General features: G+C 44.0%; 1 protein-coding gene across 2 annotated transcripts in view; it reads left to right on the top strand.

Moving 5' to 3' along the window:
* The first annotated feature begins 3,726 nt into the window (after window positions 1-3,726).
* med14 (mediator complex subunit 14) overlaps window positions 3,727-14,587 on the top strand; it is a 59,330-nt gene continuing 48,469 nt past the window's right edge. For both annotated transcript variants that reach the window (XM_045210737.1, XM_045210736.1), the window contains exons 1-14: window positions 3,727-4,140; window positions 4,258-4,284; window positions 4,406-4,511; window positions 4,758-4,931; window positions 5,326-5,455; window positions 5,541-5,669; window positions 9,673-9,780; window positions 10,367-10,499; window positions 10,686-10,836; window positions 10,937-11,048; window positions 11,190-11,315; window positions 11,417-11,495; window positions 13,564-13,723; window positions 13,932-14,126. In XM_045210737.1, the coding sequence (XP_045066672.1) occupies window positions 3,968-4,140; window positions 4,258-4,284; window positions 4,406-4,511; window positions 4,758-4,931; window positions 5,326-5,455; window positions 5,541-5,669; window positions 9,673-9,780; window positions 10,367-10,499; window positions 10,686-10,836; window positions 10,937-11,048; window positions 11,190-11,315; window positions 11,417-11,495; window positions 13,564-13,723; window positions 13,932-14,126 (1,803 nt within the window). In that variant the 5' untranslated portion in view covers window positions 3,727-3,967. The remainder of the gene's footprint in view (window positions 4,141-4,257; window positions 4,285-4,405; window positions 4,512-4,757; window positions 4,932-5,325; window positions 5,456-5,540; window positions 5,670-9,672; window positions 9,781-10,366; window positions 10,500-10,685; window positions 10,837-10,936; window positions 11,049-11,189; window positions 11,316-11,416; window positions 11,496-13,563; window positions 13,724-13,931; window positions 14,127-14,587) is intronic.

Below are 14,587 nucleotides of genomic sequence, written 5' to 3'. Positions count from 1 at the left end.
CTAATAGGATTGATGGAAGAGGCAGTTTACTCGCTCGCCGTCGGATCCTTACAAGGCACCCCGATCTCCGTCCGCGATATCTCCGTCTCTTCCTCACGCGAATGATGGGGATTTGGGCCTTGTCGGGTGTCTGTATGATATCCTTCGCGGCCGCCTCGTTGAAGAAAAAATCTTCGTCCAATACGAAGTGAGTAATCGCTGTCCTGATATCCAGAAGCTCTTTTTGGTTATAAGAGACGATGGCAGAAACATTATGTACAAAATAAATTACAAATAACGCGGAAAAACACACATAATAGTACAATTGGTTAGAGGGCTGTAAAACGGCAGCCATCTTCTCCGGCGCTGTTCAGTTCAGTTTGTAATAAAGAACTGTACAAATTATATTTAAAAAAAATTTAAAAACTGCATCGCAGTGCTTGAGGCGTCACCACAGACCCAGGTTCGATCCCAGGCTGTGTCGCAGCCGGCCACGACCGGGAGACCCATAAGGCGGCGCACAATTGGCCCAGCGTTGTCCGGGTTAGGGGAGGGTTTGGCCGGCTGGGATGTCCTTGTCCCATTGCACTATAGCTACTCCTTGTGGCTGGCCGGGCGCATGCACGCTGACTTCGGTTGCCAGTTGTACGGTGTTTCCTCCGACACATTGGTGCGGCTGGCTTCCTGGTTAAGCGAGCAGTGTGTCAAGAAGCAGTGCGGCTTGGCAGGGTCGTGTTTCAGAGGACACATGGCTCTCAACCTTCGCCTCTCCCGAGTCCGTACGGGAGTTGCAGCGATGGGACAAGACTGTAACTACCAATTGGATATCATGAAATTGGGGAGAAAAGGGTGTAAAAAGTACAAAAAATAAATTACAAAATATTTTATTAAATGTTTTAAAATACTAATTCAATACCGTAATATGAGATCTGTATGTAAAACATTTACATTTGACATTTTAGTAATTTAGCAGATGCTCTTATCCAGAGTGACTTACAGTTGGTGCATTCATCTTAAGATAGCTAGGTGAGACAACCACAAATCAGAGTCAAGTATACAGGATATGAACATTCCATTCTAGCTATATATATATATATACACATATACAAAAACTCAGCAAAAAAATAAACGTCCTCTCACTGTCAACTGCTTTTATTTTCAGCAAACTTAACATGTGTAAATATTTGTATGAACATAACAAGATTCAACAACTGAGACATAAACTGAACAAGTTCCACAGACATGTGACTAACAGAAATTGAATAATGTGTCCCTGAACAAAGGGGGGGGTGTCAAAATCAAAAGTAACAGTCAGTATCTGGTGTGACCACCAGCTGCATTAAGTAATGCAGTGCATCTCCTCCTCATGGACTGCACCAGATTTGCCAGTTCTTGCTGTGAGATGTTACCCCACTCTTCCACCAAGGCACCTGCAAGTTCCCGGACATTTCTGAGGGGAATGGCCCTAGCCCTCAGCCTCCGATCCAACAGGTCCCAGACGTGCTCAATGGGATTGAGATCCGGGCTCTACGCTGGCCATGGCAGAACACTGACATTCCTGTCTTGCAGGAAATCACGCACAGAACGAGCAGTATGGCTGGTGGCATTGTCATTCTGGAGGGTCATGTCAGGATGAGCCTGCAGGAAGGGTAACACATGAGGGAGGAGGATGTCTTCCCTGTAACGCACAGCATTGAGATTGCCTGCAATGACAACAAGCTCAGTCCGATGATGCTGTGACACACCGCCCCAAACCATGACGGACCCTCCACCTCCAAATCGGTCCCGCTCCAGAGTACAGGCCTCGGTGTAACGCTCATTCCTTCGACAATAAACACGAATCTTACCATCACCCCTGGTGAGACAAAACCGCGACTTGTCAGTGAAGAGCACTTTTTGCCAGTCCTGTCTGGTCCAGCGACGGTGGGTTTGTGCCCATAGGCAACGTTGTTGCCGGTGATGTCTGGTGAGGACCTGCCTTACAACAGGCCTACAAGCCCTCAGTGCAGCCTCTCTCAGCCTATTGCGGACAGTCTGAGCACTGATGGAGGGATTGTGCGTTCCTGGTGTAACTCGGGCAGTTGTTGTTGCCATCCTGTACCTGTCCCGCAGGTGTGATGTTCGGATGTACCGATCCTGTGCAGGTGTTGTTACACGTGGTCTGCCACTGCGAGGACAATCAGCTGTCCGCCCTTCTCCCTGTATCGCTGTCTTAGGAGTATGTCCACAGTATGGACATTGCAATTTATTGCCCTGGCCACATATGCAGTCCTCATGCCTCCTTGCAGCATGCCTAAGGCACGTTCATGCAGATGAGCAGGGACCCTAGGCATCTTTCTTTTGGTGTTTTTCAGAGTCAGTAGAAAGGCTTCTTTAGTATCCTAAGTTTTCATAACTGTGACCTTAATTGTCTACCGTCTGTAAGCTGTTAGTGTCTTAACGACCGTTCCACAGGTGCATGTTCATTAATTGTTTATGGTTCATTGAACAAGCATGGGAAACAGTGTTTAAACCCTTTACAATTAAGAACTGTAAAGTTATTTGGATTTTTACGAATTATCTTTGAAAGACAGGGTCCTGAAAAAGGGACGTTTCTTTTTTTGCTGAGTTTATATACAGTACCAGTCAAAAGTTTGGACACACCTACTCATTCAAGGGTTTTTCTTTATTTTTACTATTTTCTACATTGTAGAATAATAGTGAAGACATCAAAACTATGAAACAACACATATGGAATCATGTAGTAACCAAAAAAGTGTTAAACAAATCAAAATATATTTGAGATTCTTCTAAGTAGCCATATATACATATATATAGCGTTTTGCAAAAAAACACATTTTAATTCACATCTAAAATCTATGAATAAAAAATCTGAGAACAGTACTATTTTACACACACATGAAGGTACCCATAAACAATCATGGAAAAAAACACACCACATTTAAAAATTGGTGGATATAGTGTTTTGGAAATAAACTCTTCATTTTTTAATAATGATCTTGTCAGATTATGTGTTAATGTTTTGATTGTCATGTTATTTTGCAGCCATGTCATATTGACATAAAGTTATGTATCATCCTGTGAAAATGAAAAGGAAGGGAATGGAAAAGTCATTCCTATTACCTGCCTCTGGGAATTGAGGAGTCAGCAGTTATTTAAATCAGAATTCCACCCTAATACCTTTACCACTGACCCCTGCCGCTGCCAACATAATCTATGGCTTGTTAAGCTGTTCTTTATCACCGGCCAGTTTCAGGTCCATGAGGAATTGAAACGTATCGAATCGCATATACAGAACTTTAATTTAATAAATGTTTCATTTATTACATTTATTTGATAGGGACAATACACATCAATCCTCAAATATACAGTATAACATTTATACCAGTGTGTGTCTATTTGTTTTGTCCTGTATTTTGTTGTGTCTATGTGCTCTCCTCAGGGACAAATAAGGTGTATCTGTCATATGATCTATCTTACTAAAATGTAATGCACAACATCCCATACGAAATGGCAGGGCATATTATACAAGTCGTATAAACAGTTTAAATACCTTAAGTATCACGCACAGAACAACTGGCGCTGATCAGGGGCCAGTTTGATTGTTTATGGTCTGAACTAATTGACAATAATCTAGTGAATGAATACTGATCCTGGAACAGCAGAGTAAACTCTCACGAGCGACTTCTTCCATTGTTTCTGTAAAAAACGTATCCGGGTCTTCATTTCCACCGAACCGTGATCACTTCCCGTCAGACAGCAAAGATGGCGGTTGAACAGCGTTGAATCTTTTCTGTAATAAGCAATTAAAACTCGGGTATTTGCCGACTTTTCTATGGGGCGAAGTCGCCGAGCCCCTACTTAATAACTATTTTGCGCGAAATGGTGTAGAATACGTGTAAGATTGGTTCCAGTTCAAAGTATTTGCGAGTCGATCGTTTTCTATTTTTTCGGTCTCCATCGGTGAAGCTTGCGTTGTTATTTTAAAATGGCTCCGGTGCAGATTGGATCAGATGGGCAACTGGTCCCTATCGGTGGTCCCACCTCGGCCATCCAGCCGCCACCCCCCGGACCCCCGGCCACCCAAGGAGTCCGACTGAGCCTGCTGATTGAGTTTCTCCTGCAGAGGACCTACCATGAAATCACCCTGTTGGGTGAACTGTAAGTAATGACGAGACCCCGTTCAACGTAATGGGTCTTTATTAATTGAGATTCCTTCATTTAAAAATGAGTAGTAATATCTGAAAGTTACCCATACTGTTTCTGTCTTTCTTGCAGTCTTCCCAGAAAAACAGACATGGAAAGGTATGTGTGTCTCTTGTTTCACTGGGTGTGTTCACTGATGAAATTGACTTGTCAAATTGGGAATGTGTTGTATGTGACATACACAATCCTCTTCTTTTGCCTTTTCTACTGTTTCTTACAGAAAAATCGAGATTGTCCAGTTTTCCAGTCGGACCAGGCAGCTGTTTGTGCGTCTCCTTGCCCTGGTGAAATGGGCCAGCAACGCTGGGAAGGTGGAGAAGTGTGCGGTATGTATGCTAGACTACAGTACTCTACACCAAACATACTCTCAAAGTGGGCATACACAACCAGATACTATCTTGAGTTATGCACATAAAACTCTCACCTTTTCATACATTTCCCCACTGACATCAATGCATTGTTTATGTTTAACTTTGAGTTAGGTCGACTTGCACATAATTGAAGATAATACTGAGTACAGTCATAAGCTAACCAGACCTTTAACCCCTAACCTCCTGTTTTCACTGTAACAGATGATCTCCAGCTTCCTGGACCAGCAGGCCTTCCTATTTGTGGACACGGCTGATAGGCTGGCATCACTGGCGAGGGACGCCCTGGTGCACGCCCGCCTGCCCAGCTTTGCCATCCCGTTCGCCATCGACGTGCTCACCACCGGGTCATACCCTCGCCTGCCCACCTGCATACGGGTAAGACACCCCTAACTGGTCTGTGTGTGTGTCCACTACTGTGTTAATTTTTTTCTTGTAGTCTATTGCATTGTTTTGACCTCTTGACCTGGCCTGAGAGCTGGTTCTCAGTTGACATGCCTGGTTAAATAGTGGTCAAATAAAATAAGACACCTGATGCCTCTGTGTTCATAAGCCACTATGGTTGAAGTAGCCTGGGTGCCTGTCTGGCTTAGCCAGAAATGATGTCGTTCACGTATGTACTCTGTCAGTTGTGTGTGATGTACATTATGTGCACAAACACAGATATCTTTAGTGGTGCGTTACCGCCACCAACTGGACTGGAGTGTGGAATAGGGACGGAGAAATCTGAAGCCCTGTTTGGGCCAGTGCATTGACAGCCGTGTGTGTGTAGGATAAGATCATTCCTCCAGACCCCATCACTAAGGTGGAGAAGCAGACAACCCTGAACCAGCTCAATCAAATCCTGCGACATCGTCTTGTCACGACAGACCTACCACCTCAGCTAGCCAATCTCACCGTTGGTAAGGATCACACACACACACACACACACACACACACACACACACACACACAAAGCTGGCCACCCTCACTATGTGTGTCTCGTAGCTAATGGGCGTGTGAAGTTCCGTGTGGAGGGGGAGTTTGAGGCCACGCTGACAGTGATGGGGGACGACCCAGATATTCCCTGGAGACTGTTGAAGCTGGAGATACTGGTGGAGGACAAGGAGACTGGAGGTAAGATACACAACACCTGCTTGACCAAGCACCAAACACACAGAACCCACTACTAACAAACCAAACACACAGAACCCACTACTAACAAACCAAACACACAGAACCCACTACTAACAAACCAAACACACAGAACCCACTACTAACAAACCAAACACACAGAACCCACTACTAACAAACCAAACACACAGAACCCACTACTAACAAACCAAACACACAGAACCCACTACTAACAAACCAAACACACAGAACCCACTACTAACAAACCAAACACACAGAACCCACTACTAACAAACCAAACACACAGAACCCACTACTAACAAACCAAACACACAGAACCCACTACTAACGCACCAGACACATAGAACCCACTACTAAGGCACCAAACGCACAGAACCCACTACTAACGCACCCAATAAAATAAAAAAATTGGTAGCACTGATGCTACTAACTTTAAAAAGTTAGGAGCACCACATAACATTTAGTAGCACCAGAAAAATATATATATTTTTAATTGATTGAGATATAGCCTATATGAATCTTACTTACTTTTGAAGCACATCTCCTGAAGAATATATCCTTTTTCATTTCTTTCTTTGCCACCAAATATTTGCAAAATGGTAAAGTTACCAGGTTGGTTGGGCGATATAGATTGGGATTTTTCAACCAAATATTGTGATTTAACTTGCGATATAGATCAAAACACTTGGGTCAACTGTTGGAATCATAGAAATATAATGATTATTCTAATTCTATGGTTGGTGTTGTTTGACAAGCCAGGTGAGAGTTATGACATGGTAGGAACCAAAGTGCTGGTCAGTGTTTCCCATGGGACCCTAATGGCATTTGAATAGATGGATAGATGTTACATTTGAACAAACAACATGCCAGTGTTTCTTCTGCAGTAATTTATATGTAGCGCTGCGCCACAGCAACATTTATTGCCGCCATGGCAATTTTTTTTTTACATGAAAATACAATTATGCTGAGGCGCACTTTGAAGATGCTAGAATCTTCTGCAAACAAAACAAGTAATGAATAGAAAAATCAGACCAACACATAGTAGAATAGTTTATCTATATACCTAGTCGGCTTGTTGTTTTTTTATTTTATTTTTCTATTTCACCTTTATTTAACCAGGTAAGCCAGTTGAGAACAAGTTCTCATTTACAACTGCGACCTGGCCAAGATAAAGCAAAGCAGTGCGATTAAAAACAACAACACAGAGTTACATATGGGGTAAACAAAACATAAAGTCAAAAATACAACAGAAAATATATATACAGTGTGTGCAAATGTAGCAAGTTATGGAGGTAAGGCAATAAATAGGCCATAGTGCAAAATAATTACAATTTAGTATTAACACTGGAATGATAGATGTGCAAAAGATAATGTGCAAATAGAGATACTGGGGTGCAAATGAGCAAAATAAATAACAATATGGGGATGAGGTAGTTGGATGGGCTAATTACAGATGGGCTGTGTACAGGTGCAGTGATCGGTAAGCTGCTTTGACAACTGACGCCTAAAGTTAGTGAGGGAGATAACAGTCTCCAGCTTCAGAGATTTTTGCAGTTCGTTCCAGTCATTGGCAGCAGAGAACTGGAAGGAATGGCGGCCAAAGGAGGTGTTGGCTTTGGGGATGACCAGTGAGATATACCTGCTGGAGCGCAGACTAGGGGTGGGTGTTGCTATGGTGACCAGTGAGCTAAGATAAGACTGGGATTTGCCTAGCAGTGATTTATAAATAAATTTATAAATAAATGGCATATTATTATTTATAGATGACCTGGAGCCAGTGGGTTTGGCGACGAATATGTAGTGAGGGCCAGCCAACAAGAGCGTACAGGTCACAATGGTGGGTAGTATATGGGGCTTTGGTGACAAAATGGATGGCACTGTGATAGACTACATCCAATTTGCTGAGTAGAGTGTTGGAGGCTATTTTGTAAATGACATCGCCGAAGTCAAGGATCGGTAGGATAGTCAGTTTTACGAGGGCATGTTTGGCAGCATGAGTGAAGGAGGCTTTGTTGCGAAATAGGAAGCCGATTCTAGATTTAACTTTGGATTGGAGATGCTTAATGTGAGTCTGGAAGGAGAGTTTACAGTCTAACCAGACACCTAGGTATTTGTAGTTGTCCACATACTCTAGGTCAGACCCGCCGAGAGTAGTGATTCTAGTCGGGTGGGCGGGTGCCAGCAGCGTTCGATTGAAGAGCATGTATTTAGTTTTACTAGTGTTTAAGAGCAGTTGGAGGCTACGGAAGGAGTGTTGTATGGCGTTGAAGCTCGTTTGGAGGTTTGTTAACACAGTATCCAATGAAGGGCCAGATGTATAGAAAATGGTGTCGTCCGCATAGAGGTGGATCCGAGCGTCACCAGCAGCAAGAGCAACATCATTGATATACACAGAGAATAGAGTCAGCCCGAGAATTGAACCCTGTGGCACCCCCATAGAGACTGCCAGAGGTCCAGACAACAGGCCCTCCGATTTGACACATTGAACTCTATCTGAGAAGTAGTTGGTGAACCAGGCGAGGCAGTCATTTGAGAAACCAAGGCAATTTAGTCTGCCAATAAGAATGCGGTGGTTGACAGAGTCGAAAGCCTTGGCCAGGTCGATGAAGACGGCTGCGCAGTACTGTCTTTTATCGATCGCGGTTATAATATCGTTTTAGGACCTTGAGCGTGGCTGAGGTGCACCCATGACCAGCTCGGAAACCGGATTGCATTGTGTGTTTTATGCGAGATAAATATTCCTCTCGATGCGCATTCAAGTTACGAGTGCCATAGGAAGGTGAAACATGCATTCTGACAAACAGTCAATGCACAACAAGTATTGCAATCGTGGAGAAAAAAGCAGTTTTGATGGCCTTTTTAAAAAAGTGGGGGATCCCAGATAGAGCTTTCGATTCCTACTTTATTTATTTCTCAACTCCTAAATATGTGCGAACTGCATCTTTTTAAACCCAGAGTTTTTAGCAGCTTTACCGCTCTGCAATTTGCTGTGAGTGCATAGGGGAGAGTGGAGATAAATGTAACACGGGTCAATTGTAGGGTAACTTGGGGTAAAATACAGTGACTTACATTTTTTTGATGAGACAGATTACATTTTTAGTTGAACAAGAGTAGTGGTAACCAGGGAACGTGTTGGGGGGAAAAATATGACATGAAGTGGTTTCTGTGAGAAGTACAGGCAGTTTAAACCGGGGTGGCGGTTTACCCCAAGTTACCCTAACAGGTAGGCCTACATTATATTCACTGTGTTTATGCAAGTTTATTTAGACATAAAATACATCAATAGGATGCTAACTAGTTAAATGATTAGCCCAATAGGGTAAATGCAGATAGGCAACCCCATACTTCAGCCTATTTATTTATAGTCACTATGCTGCCAATAGCATACCTGATAATATGGACCATGCATAGGCTATTTGCATTGTCCAATATGTTTAAATAATTAACAAATAATTTGAGAAAAATGGTGTCAGCATAATTTTATTTTGAAGTGTAATGTCCTTTTAAAAAAAGTCACCAGAACTGAGCTTCTTAGTCCTTCTACACACAACCTTTCCCCCTCACTGCTTCAAATTGTTCCAGAGGAAACACTGCAACGTACTGATATACACCACCACTAGTAGCCAACCTGTATTAGAGATAACGTTTGCTTTAGCCTAGCTAGTGCATTTAGCCAAAGGGTGTTTAGCTAGCTAGTTAGCAATTAGCTTTAGGCCAGCTTCCTTGGACTAACTAACTCGCGTTTTGCAAAGAGCAAGATACACAAACTCTTATTATAATACAGAAATGAAAATGAAAGAGTCCAGAGTGTTCAACTCTCACAATATGTCCAGTAAATGATAATTTTTCTGGTCCTGATGCTCAGGAGTAATCCAACTTGAATGAAAAACACATCCAGTACTTGAAAAAAACAATCTTAAGATTGCTTTCTTTTTTTGTTTGTTGCTAACTCCTTTTTCAATATTACCCCCGCCCCTCCTTCCAGATGGCAGAGCTCTGGTCCACAGTATGCAAGTGAACTTCATCCATGAGCTGGTGCAGTCACGCCTGTTTGCAGATGAGAAACCACTGCAGGATATGTACAGCTGCCTGCGTATCCTTTCACTGTGTGTGTGTGTGTACTGTTTCTGTGCAGACAGTGGGCTCAGGGTCAAGTCTGGCTTGAGCTGCTGCAGTGAATGTAATTGTGTCTGTGTGGGTGTGTGTGTGTGTGTGCACACATACAATATTGACCGACAGTGACCATGCGTACAGCAGGCCCAGGGCACCAACAGCATTCCAATGAGTGCCAAAGCCAACAGTCACACAATGTCTTTCAGTTCATCAGTTTGTTTCCATGAACCAAGCAGAAATATTTACAACATTTCAAATACTCTTTAGTGGGAAATGAATAATGCTACATATATTTAAATACTGTTATGCTCAATAGACCGCCAATAATTAGATATGGCGAAGGATTTGTTTCTATCAGTCAGTTTTTGTATGAACCTTATCATGACTTCATAGCAAGTATAACTGCCAGTCGCAGTCTGGTTTCATAACTGAAGTCTGTCACCACACACACACAGCCTGGGTGTGTGTGTATCATGTGTGTCTGCATTTCTTTATCTGTGTGTATTGTGAGTAAGTGTGTATGCCATCATCCTGGACCAGCCCTTCCTTAACCCCGTCCCGTCTAGACTCATTCTGCCTGTCTCTTCAGCTGGAGGTGCTCCACTCCCAGACCCTCATGCTGGTCCGAGAGCGCTGGGGAGACCTGGTGCAGGTGGAGCGCTACATGCCTGCCAAGTGCCTCACGCTGGCCGTCTGGAAGTAAGAAACACACACACACTCAACTACTCACTGAGAAGTTATACGTTAACAGGCCTGATGGTTCAATGATTGATTGGTTCGTTGAATGCATATACTTTTATCATTCATCACAGGGAAATTGGTCCACCATAATTTGACCTCTCTTTCTTTCTCTCTCTCTCCCCCTCTATCTCGCCCCCTCTCCAGCCAACAGGTCCTGGGAAGGAAGACGGGCACTGCGTCGGTCCACAAAGTCACCATCAAGATTGACGATTCAGACGGCTCCAAGCCTCTGCAGATCTCCCATGATCCTCCGCTCCCTGCCTGTGACTCTAGACTGATGGAGAGAGCCATGAAGGTGAGCTAACGCCTCGTTCCTCGCAGATATGGTGCTGTACAATTTTTGTTGTTGTGATGATGACCTCATTTCCTGTCTTTATACCCGCCCCCTCCTGAAGATTGACCACTTGTCAGTGGAGAAGCTTTTGATTGACAGCGTGCACGCCCGCTCCCATCAGAAGCTGCAGGAGCTGAAAGCCATCCTGAAGAGCAGCAACCCCAGCGACAGCTGTGAGTCTCTGTCCTCTCTGACGTAGCTATACACTGACTAATCCAACCACATCGACCCAGAATGAAATGAACAATGTTGTGGAGAGAAACAACTATGTCGTCAATGTGTGATGTTATTGTCCCTGCCTGCCTGTGTTTCAGCGTTCATAGAGACAGCTCTGCCCACCCTGGTCATTCCCATTCTGGAGCCCTGCGGACGCTCCGAGTGCCTGCATATCTTTGTAGACCTGCACTCAGGGATGTTCCAGCCAATGCTGTATGGAATTCGTAAGCAGGGAGGGGCACATACACACACACACCACATCGGTAAGCTGGGACACACACACACATACACTGTACTCACTTCCACTGTGTCTGTCTGTCTCCAGATCAGTCCATACTGGACGACATTGAGAAGACCATCAACGACGACATGAAGCGCATCATATCCTGGCTGCAGCAGCTCAAGTAAATCCACTTCCTGTCTCTCTTTGTGACAACTGCCTGTCATGTGTCATATCACTACTCCTCAGAAGGCCTTCATACCTCCATATCCACACTAGCACACTTTAGTATGCAAAGTGCTTCACCCTAGTACCTTAGTAGTGTATACTGAACAAAAATATAAACGCAACATGTAAAGTGTTGGTCCCATGTTTCATGAGCTGAAATAAAAGTTCCCAGAAATGTTCCATACGCACAAAAAGGTTATTTCTCTAAAATGTTGTGCACAAATTTGTTTACATCCATGTTAGTGAGCATTTCTCCTTTGCCAAGATAATCCATCCACCTGACAGGTGTGGCATCTCAAGAACAGCATGATCATTCCACAGGTGCTCCTTGTGCTGGGGACAATAAAAGGCTACTCTAAAATGTGCAGTTTTGTCACACAACACAATGCTACAGATGTCTCAAGTTTTGAGGGAGCGTGCAATTGGCATGCTGACTGCAGGAATGTCCACCAGCGCTGTTGCCAGAGAATGTAATGTTCCTTTCTCTACCATAAGCTGCCTCCAACGTTGTTTTAGACAATTTGGCAGTACGTCCAACCGGCCTCAACCACAGACCACGTGTAACCTCGCCAGCCCAGGACCTCCACATCCATCTTCCTCACCTGCAGTATCGTCTGAGATCAGCCACCCGGACAGCTGATGAAACTATGGGTTTGCACAACCGAAGAATTTCTGCACAAACTGTCAAACTGTCTCCGGGAAGCTCATCTGCGGGCTCGTCGTCCTCACCAGGGTCTTGACCTGACTGCAGTTCGATGTTGTAACCGACTTCAGTGGGCAAATGCTCACCTTCGATGGTCACTGGCATGCTGGAGAAGTGTGCTCTTCACAGAGGAATCCCGGTTTCAACTGTATCGGGCAGATGGCAGACGTATGGCATTGTGTGGGCGAGTGGTTTGCTGATGTCAATGTTGTGAACAGAGTGCCACATGGTGGCGGTAGGGTTATGGTATGGGCAGGCATAAGCTACGGACAACGAACACAATTTTATCAATGGCAATTTGAATGCGCAGAGATACCATGACGAGATCCTGAGACCCATTGTCGTGCCATTCATCTTCCACCATCACCTCATGTTTCAGCATGATAATGCATAGCTGCATGTCGCAAGGATCTGTACACAATTCCTGGAGGCTGAAACTGTCCCAGTTCTTCCATGACCTGCATACTCACCAGACATGTCACCCATTGAGCATGTTTGGGATGCTCTGGATCGACGTGTATGACAGCGTGTTCCAGTTCCCGCCAATATCCAGCAATTTCGCACAGCCATTGAAGAGCAGTGAGACAACATTCCAAAGGCCACAATCAACAGCCTGATCAACTCTATGCGAGAAGGAGATGTCGCGCTGCATGAGGCAAATGGTGGTCACACCAGATACTGACTGGTTTTCTGATCCACGCTCCTACCTTTTTTCTTTAAGGTATCTGTGACCAATAGATGCATATCTGTATTCCCAGTCATGTGAACTCCATAGATTAGGGCCTAATTAATTAATTTCAATTGACTGATTTCCTTATATGAGCTGTAACTCAGTAAACTCTATGAAATCGTTGCATGTTGCGTTTATATTTTTGTTCAGTGTAGTATGCCCATATGGATATAAGACCAGATATTGCGCCCTTCCATGGAAATGTGCTTCTATGCAGGGGAAGAATTTCTGAAATGACTTAGGGTGTTTGTATAAATTACGTAGACCAGCACTCTACTCTGTGAGGTTGAGTCTGTCATTTTGTGATATGCATAGAAATATAATTACTGGAACGGATTTAAGTCAATGTTCTGTGGTTTTATTTATATGATATGATCTGGCCAGAAATGGCTTGTTTATCAGTTTGGGAAAGAGTGTTAGTAGAGTGATAATGATGTCTCACTGATGTGTGAATGTTGAACTGTGAAATAGCTGCTCGTTGGCAGAGTCTGGTCTATTTGGAGAATGTCGTATTTCAGTTCACTAATGTTTATTTCGCTCTCACACCCCCCTCGCTGTCTCTTTCCTCACCACTCTTCTCCCTCCCTCCAGGTTTTGGTTAGGGGAGCAGAGGTGTAGACAGTCAGTGAAACACCTCCCCACTGTCTGCACAGACATACTACACCTCTCCAACTCCGCCTCCCACCCTGCCGGCAGCCTATCAAAACACAGGATCTTCATCCGGCTAACCCGGCTACCACAGTATTATATTGTAAGTGCCTCCCACCTTATCCCAATTATTTGTCCCCAAAATACAGTAAGTTTATTGTAAACACAAAACATTTAGAACAATATACTGTACATTAACCATGCACAACTTTCCCACTCTTTTCTTAACCCCTCCTCATTCCTATTTTATCCCATTCCTCTCTCTCTCCCTCCCTCACCCTTCCCTTCCCTCCCCTTCCCTGTCTCTCTAGGTGGTGGAGATGCTTGACGTGCCTGGCTGTCCCACGGAGCTCCAGTACAAGTACTCCTTCCTTTCCGTGTCTCAGTTGGAGGGTGAGGAGGGACCTCCATGCGCCCAGCTCCTTCAGCACTTCAAGCCCAACCTGGAGCAGCTCGTCCTGGACAATAGCGCCGGCCGAAGGGCCCGCCATGGAGCTAAGAGAAAAGTAGGACTGGATTACAGAACTGCTTGTATGGGTTACAATTAATTAAAATATACAGTGGCGAAAAAAAGTATTTAGTCAGCCACCAATTGTGCAAGTTCTCCCACTTAAAAAGATGAGAGAGGCCTGTAATTTTCATCACAGGTACACGTCAACTATGACAGACAAATTGAGGAGGAAAAATCCAGAAAATCACATTGTAGGATTTTTTATGAATTTATTTGCAAATTATGGTGGAAAATAAGTATTTGGTCACCTACAAACAAGCAAGATTTCTGGCTTTCACAGACCTGTAACTTCTTCTTTAAGAGGCTCCTCTGTCCTCCACTCGTTACCTGTATTAATGGCACCTGTTTGAACTTGTTATCAGTATAAAAGACACCTGTCCACAACCTCAAACAGTCACACTCCAAACTCCACTATGGCCAAGACCAAAGAGCTGTCAAAGGACACCAGAAACAAAA

This window comes from Coregonus clupeaformis, chromosome 4 (genome assembly GCF_020615455.1).
Source record: "Coregonus clupeaformis isolate EN_2021a chromosome 4, ASM2061545v1, whole genome shotgun sequence".
Classification (NCBI taxonomy): Eukaryota; Metazoa; Chordata; class Actinopteri; order Salmoniformes; family Salmonidae; genus Coregonus; species Coregonus clupeaformis.
Note: the sequence above shows the minus strand (reverse complement) of the source record. Positions and strands in the feature narration are given on the sequence as shown.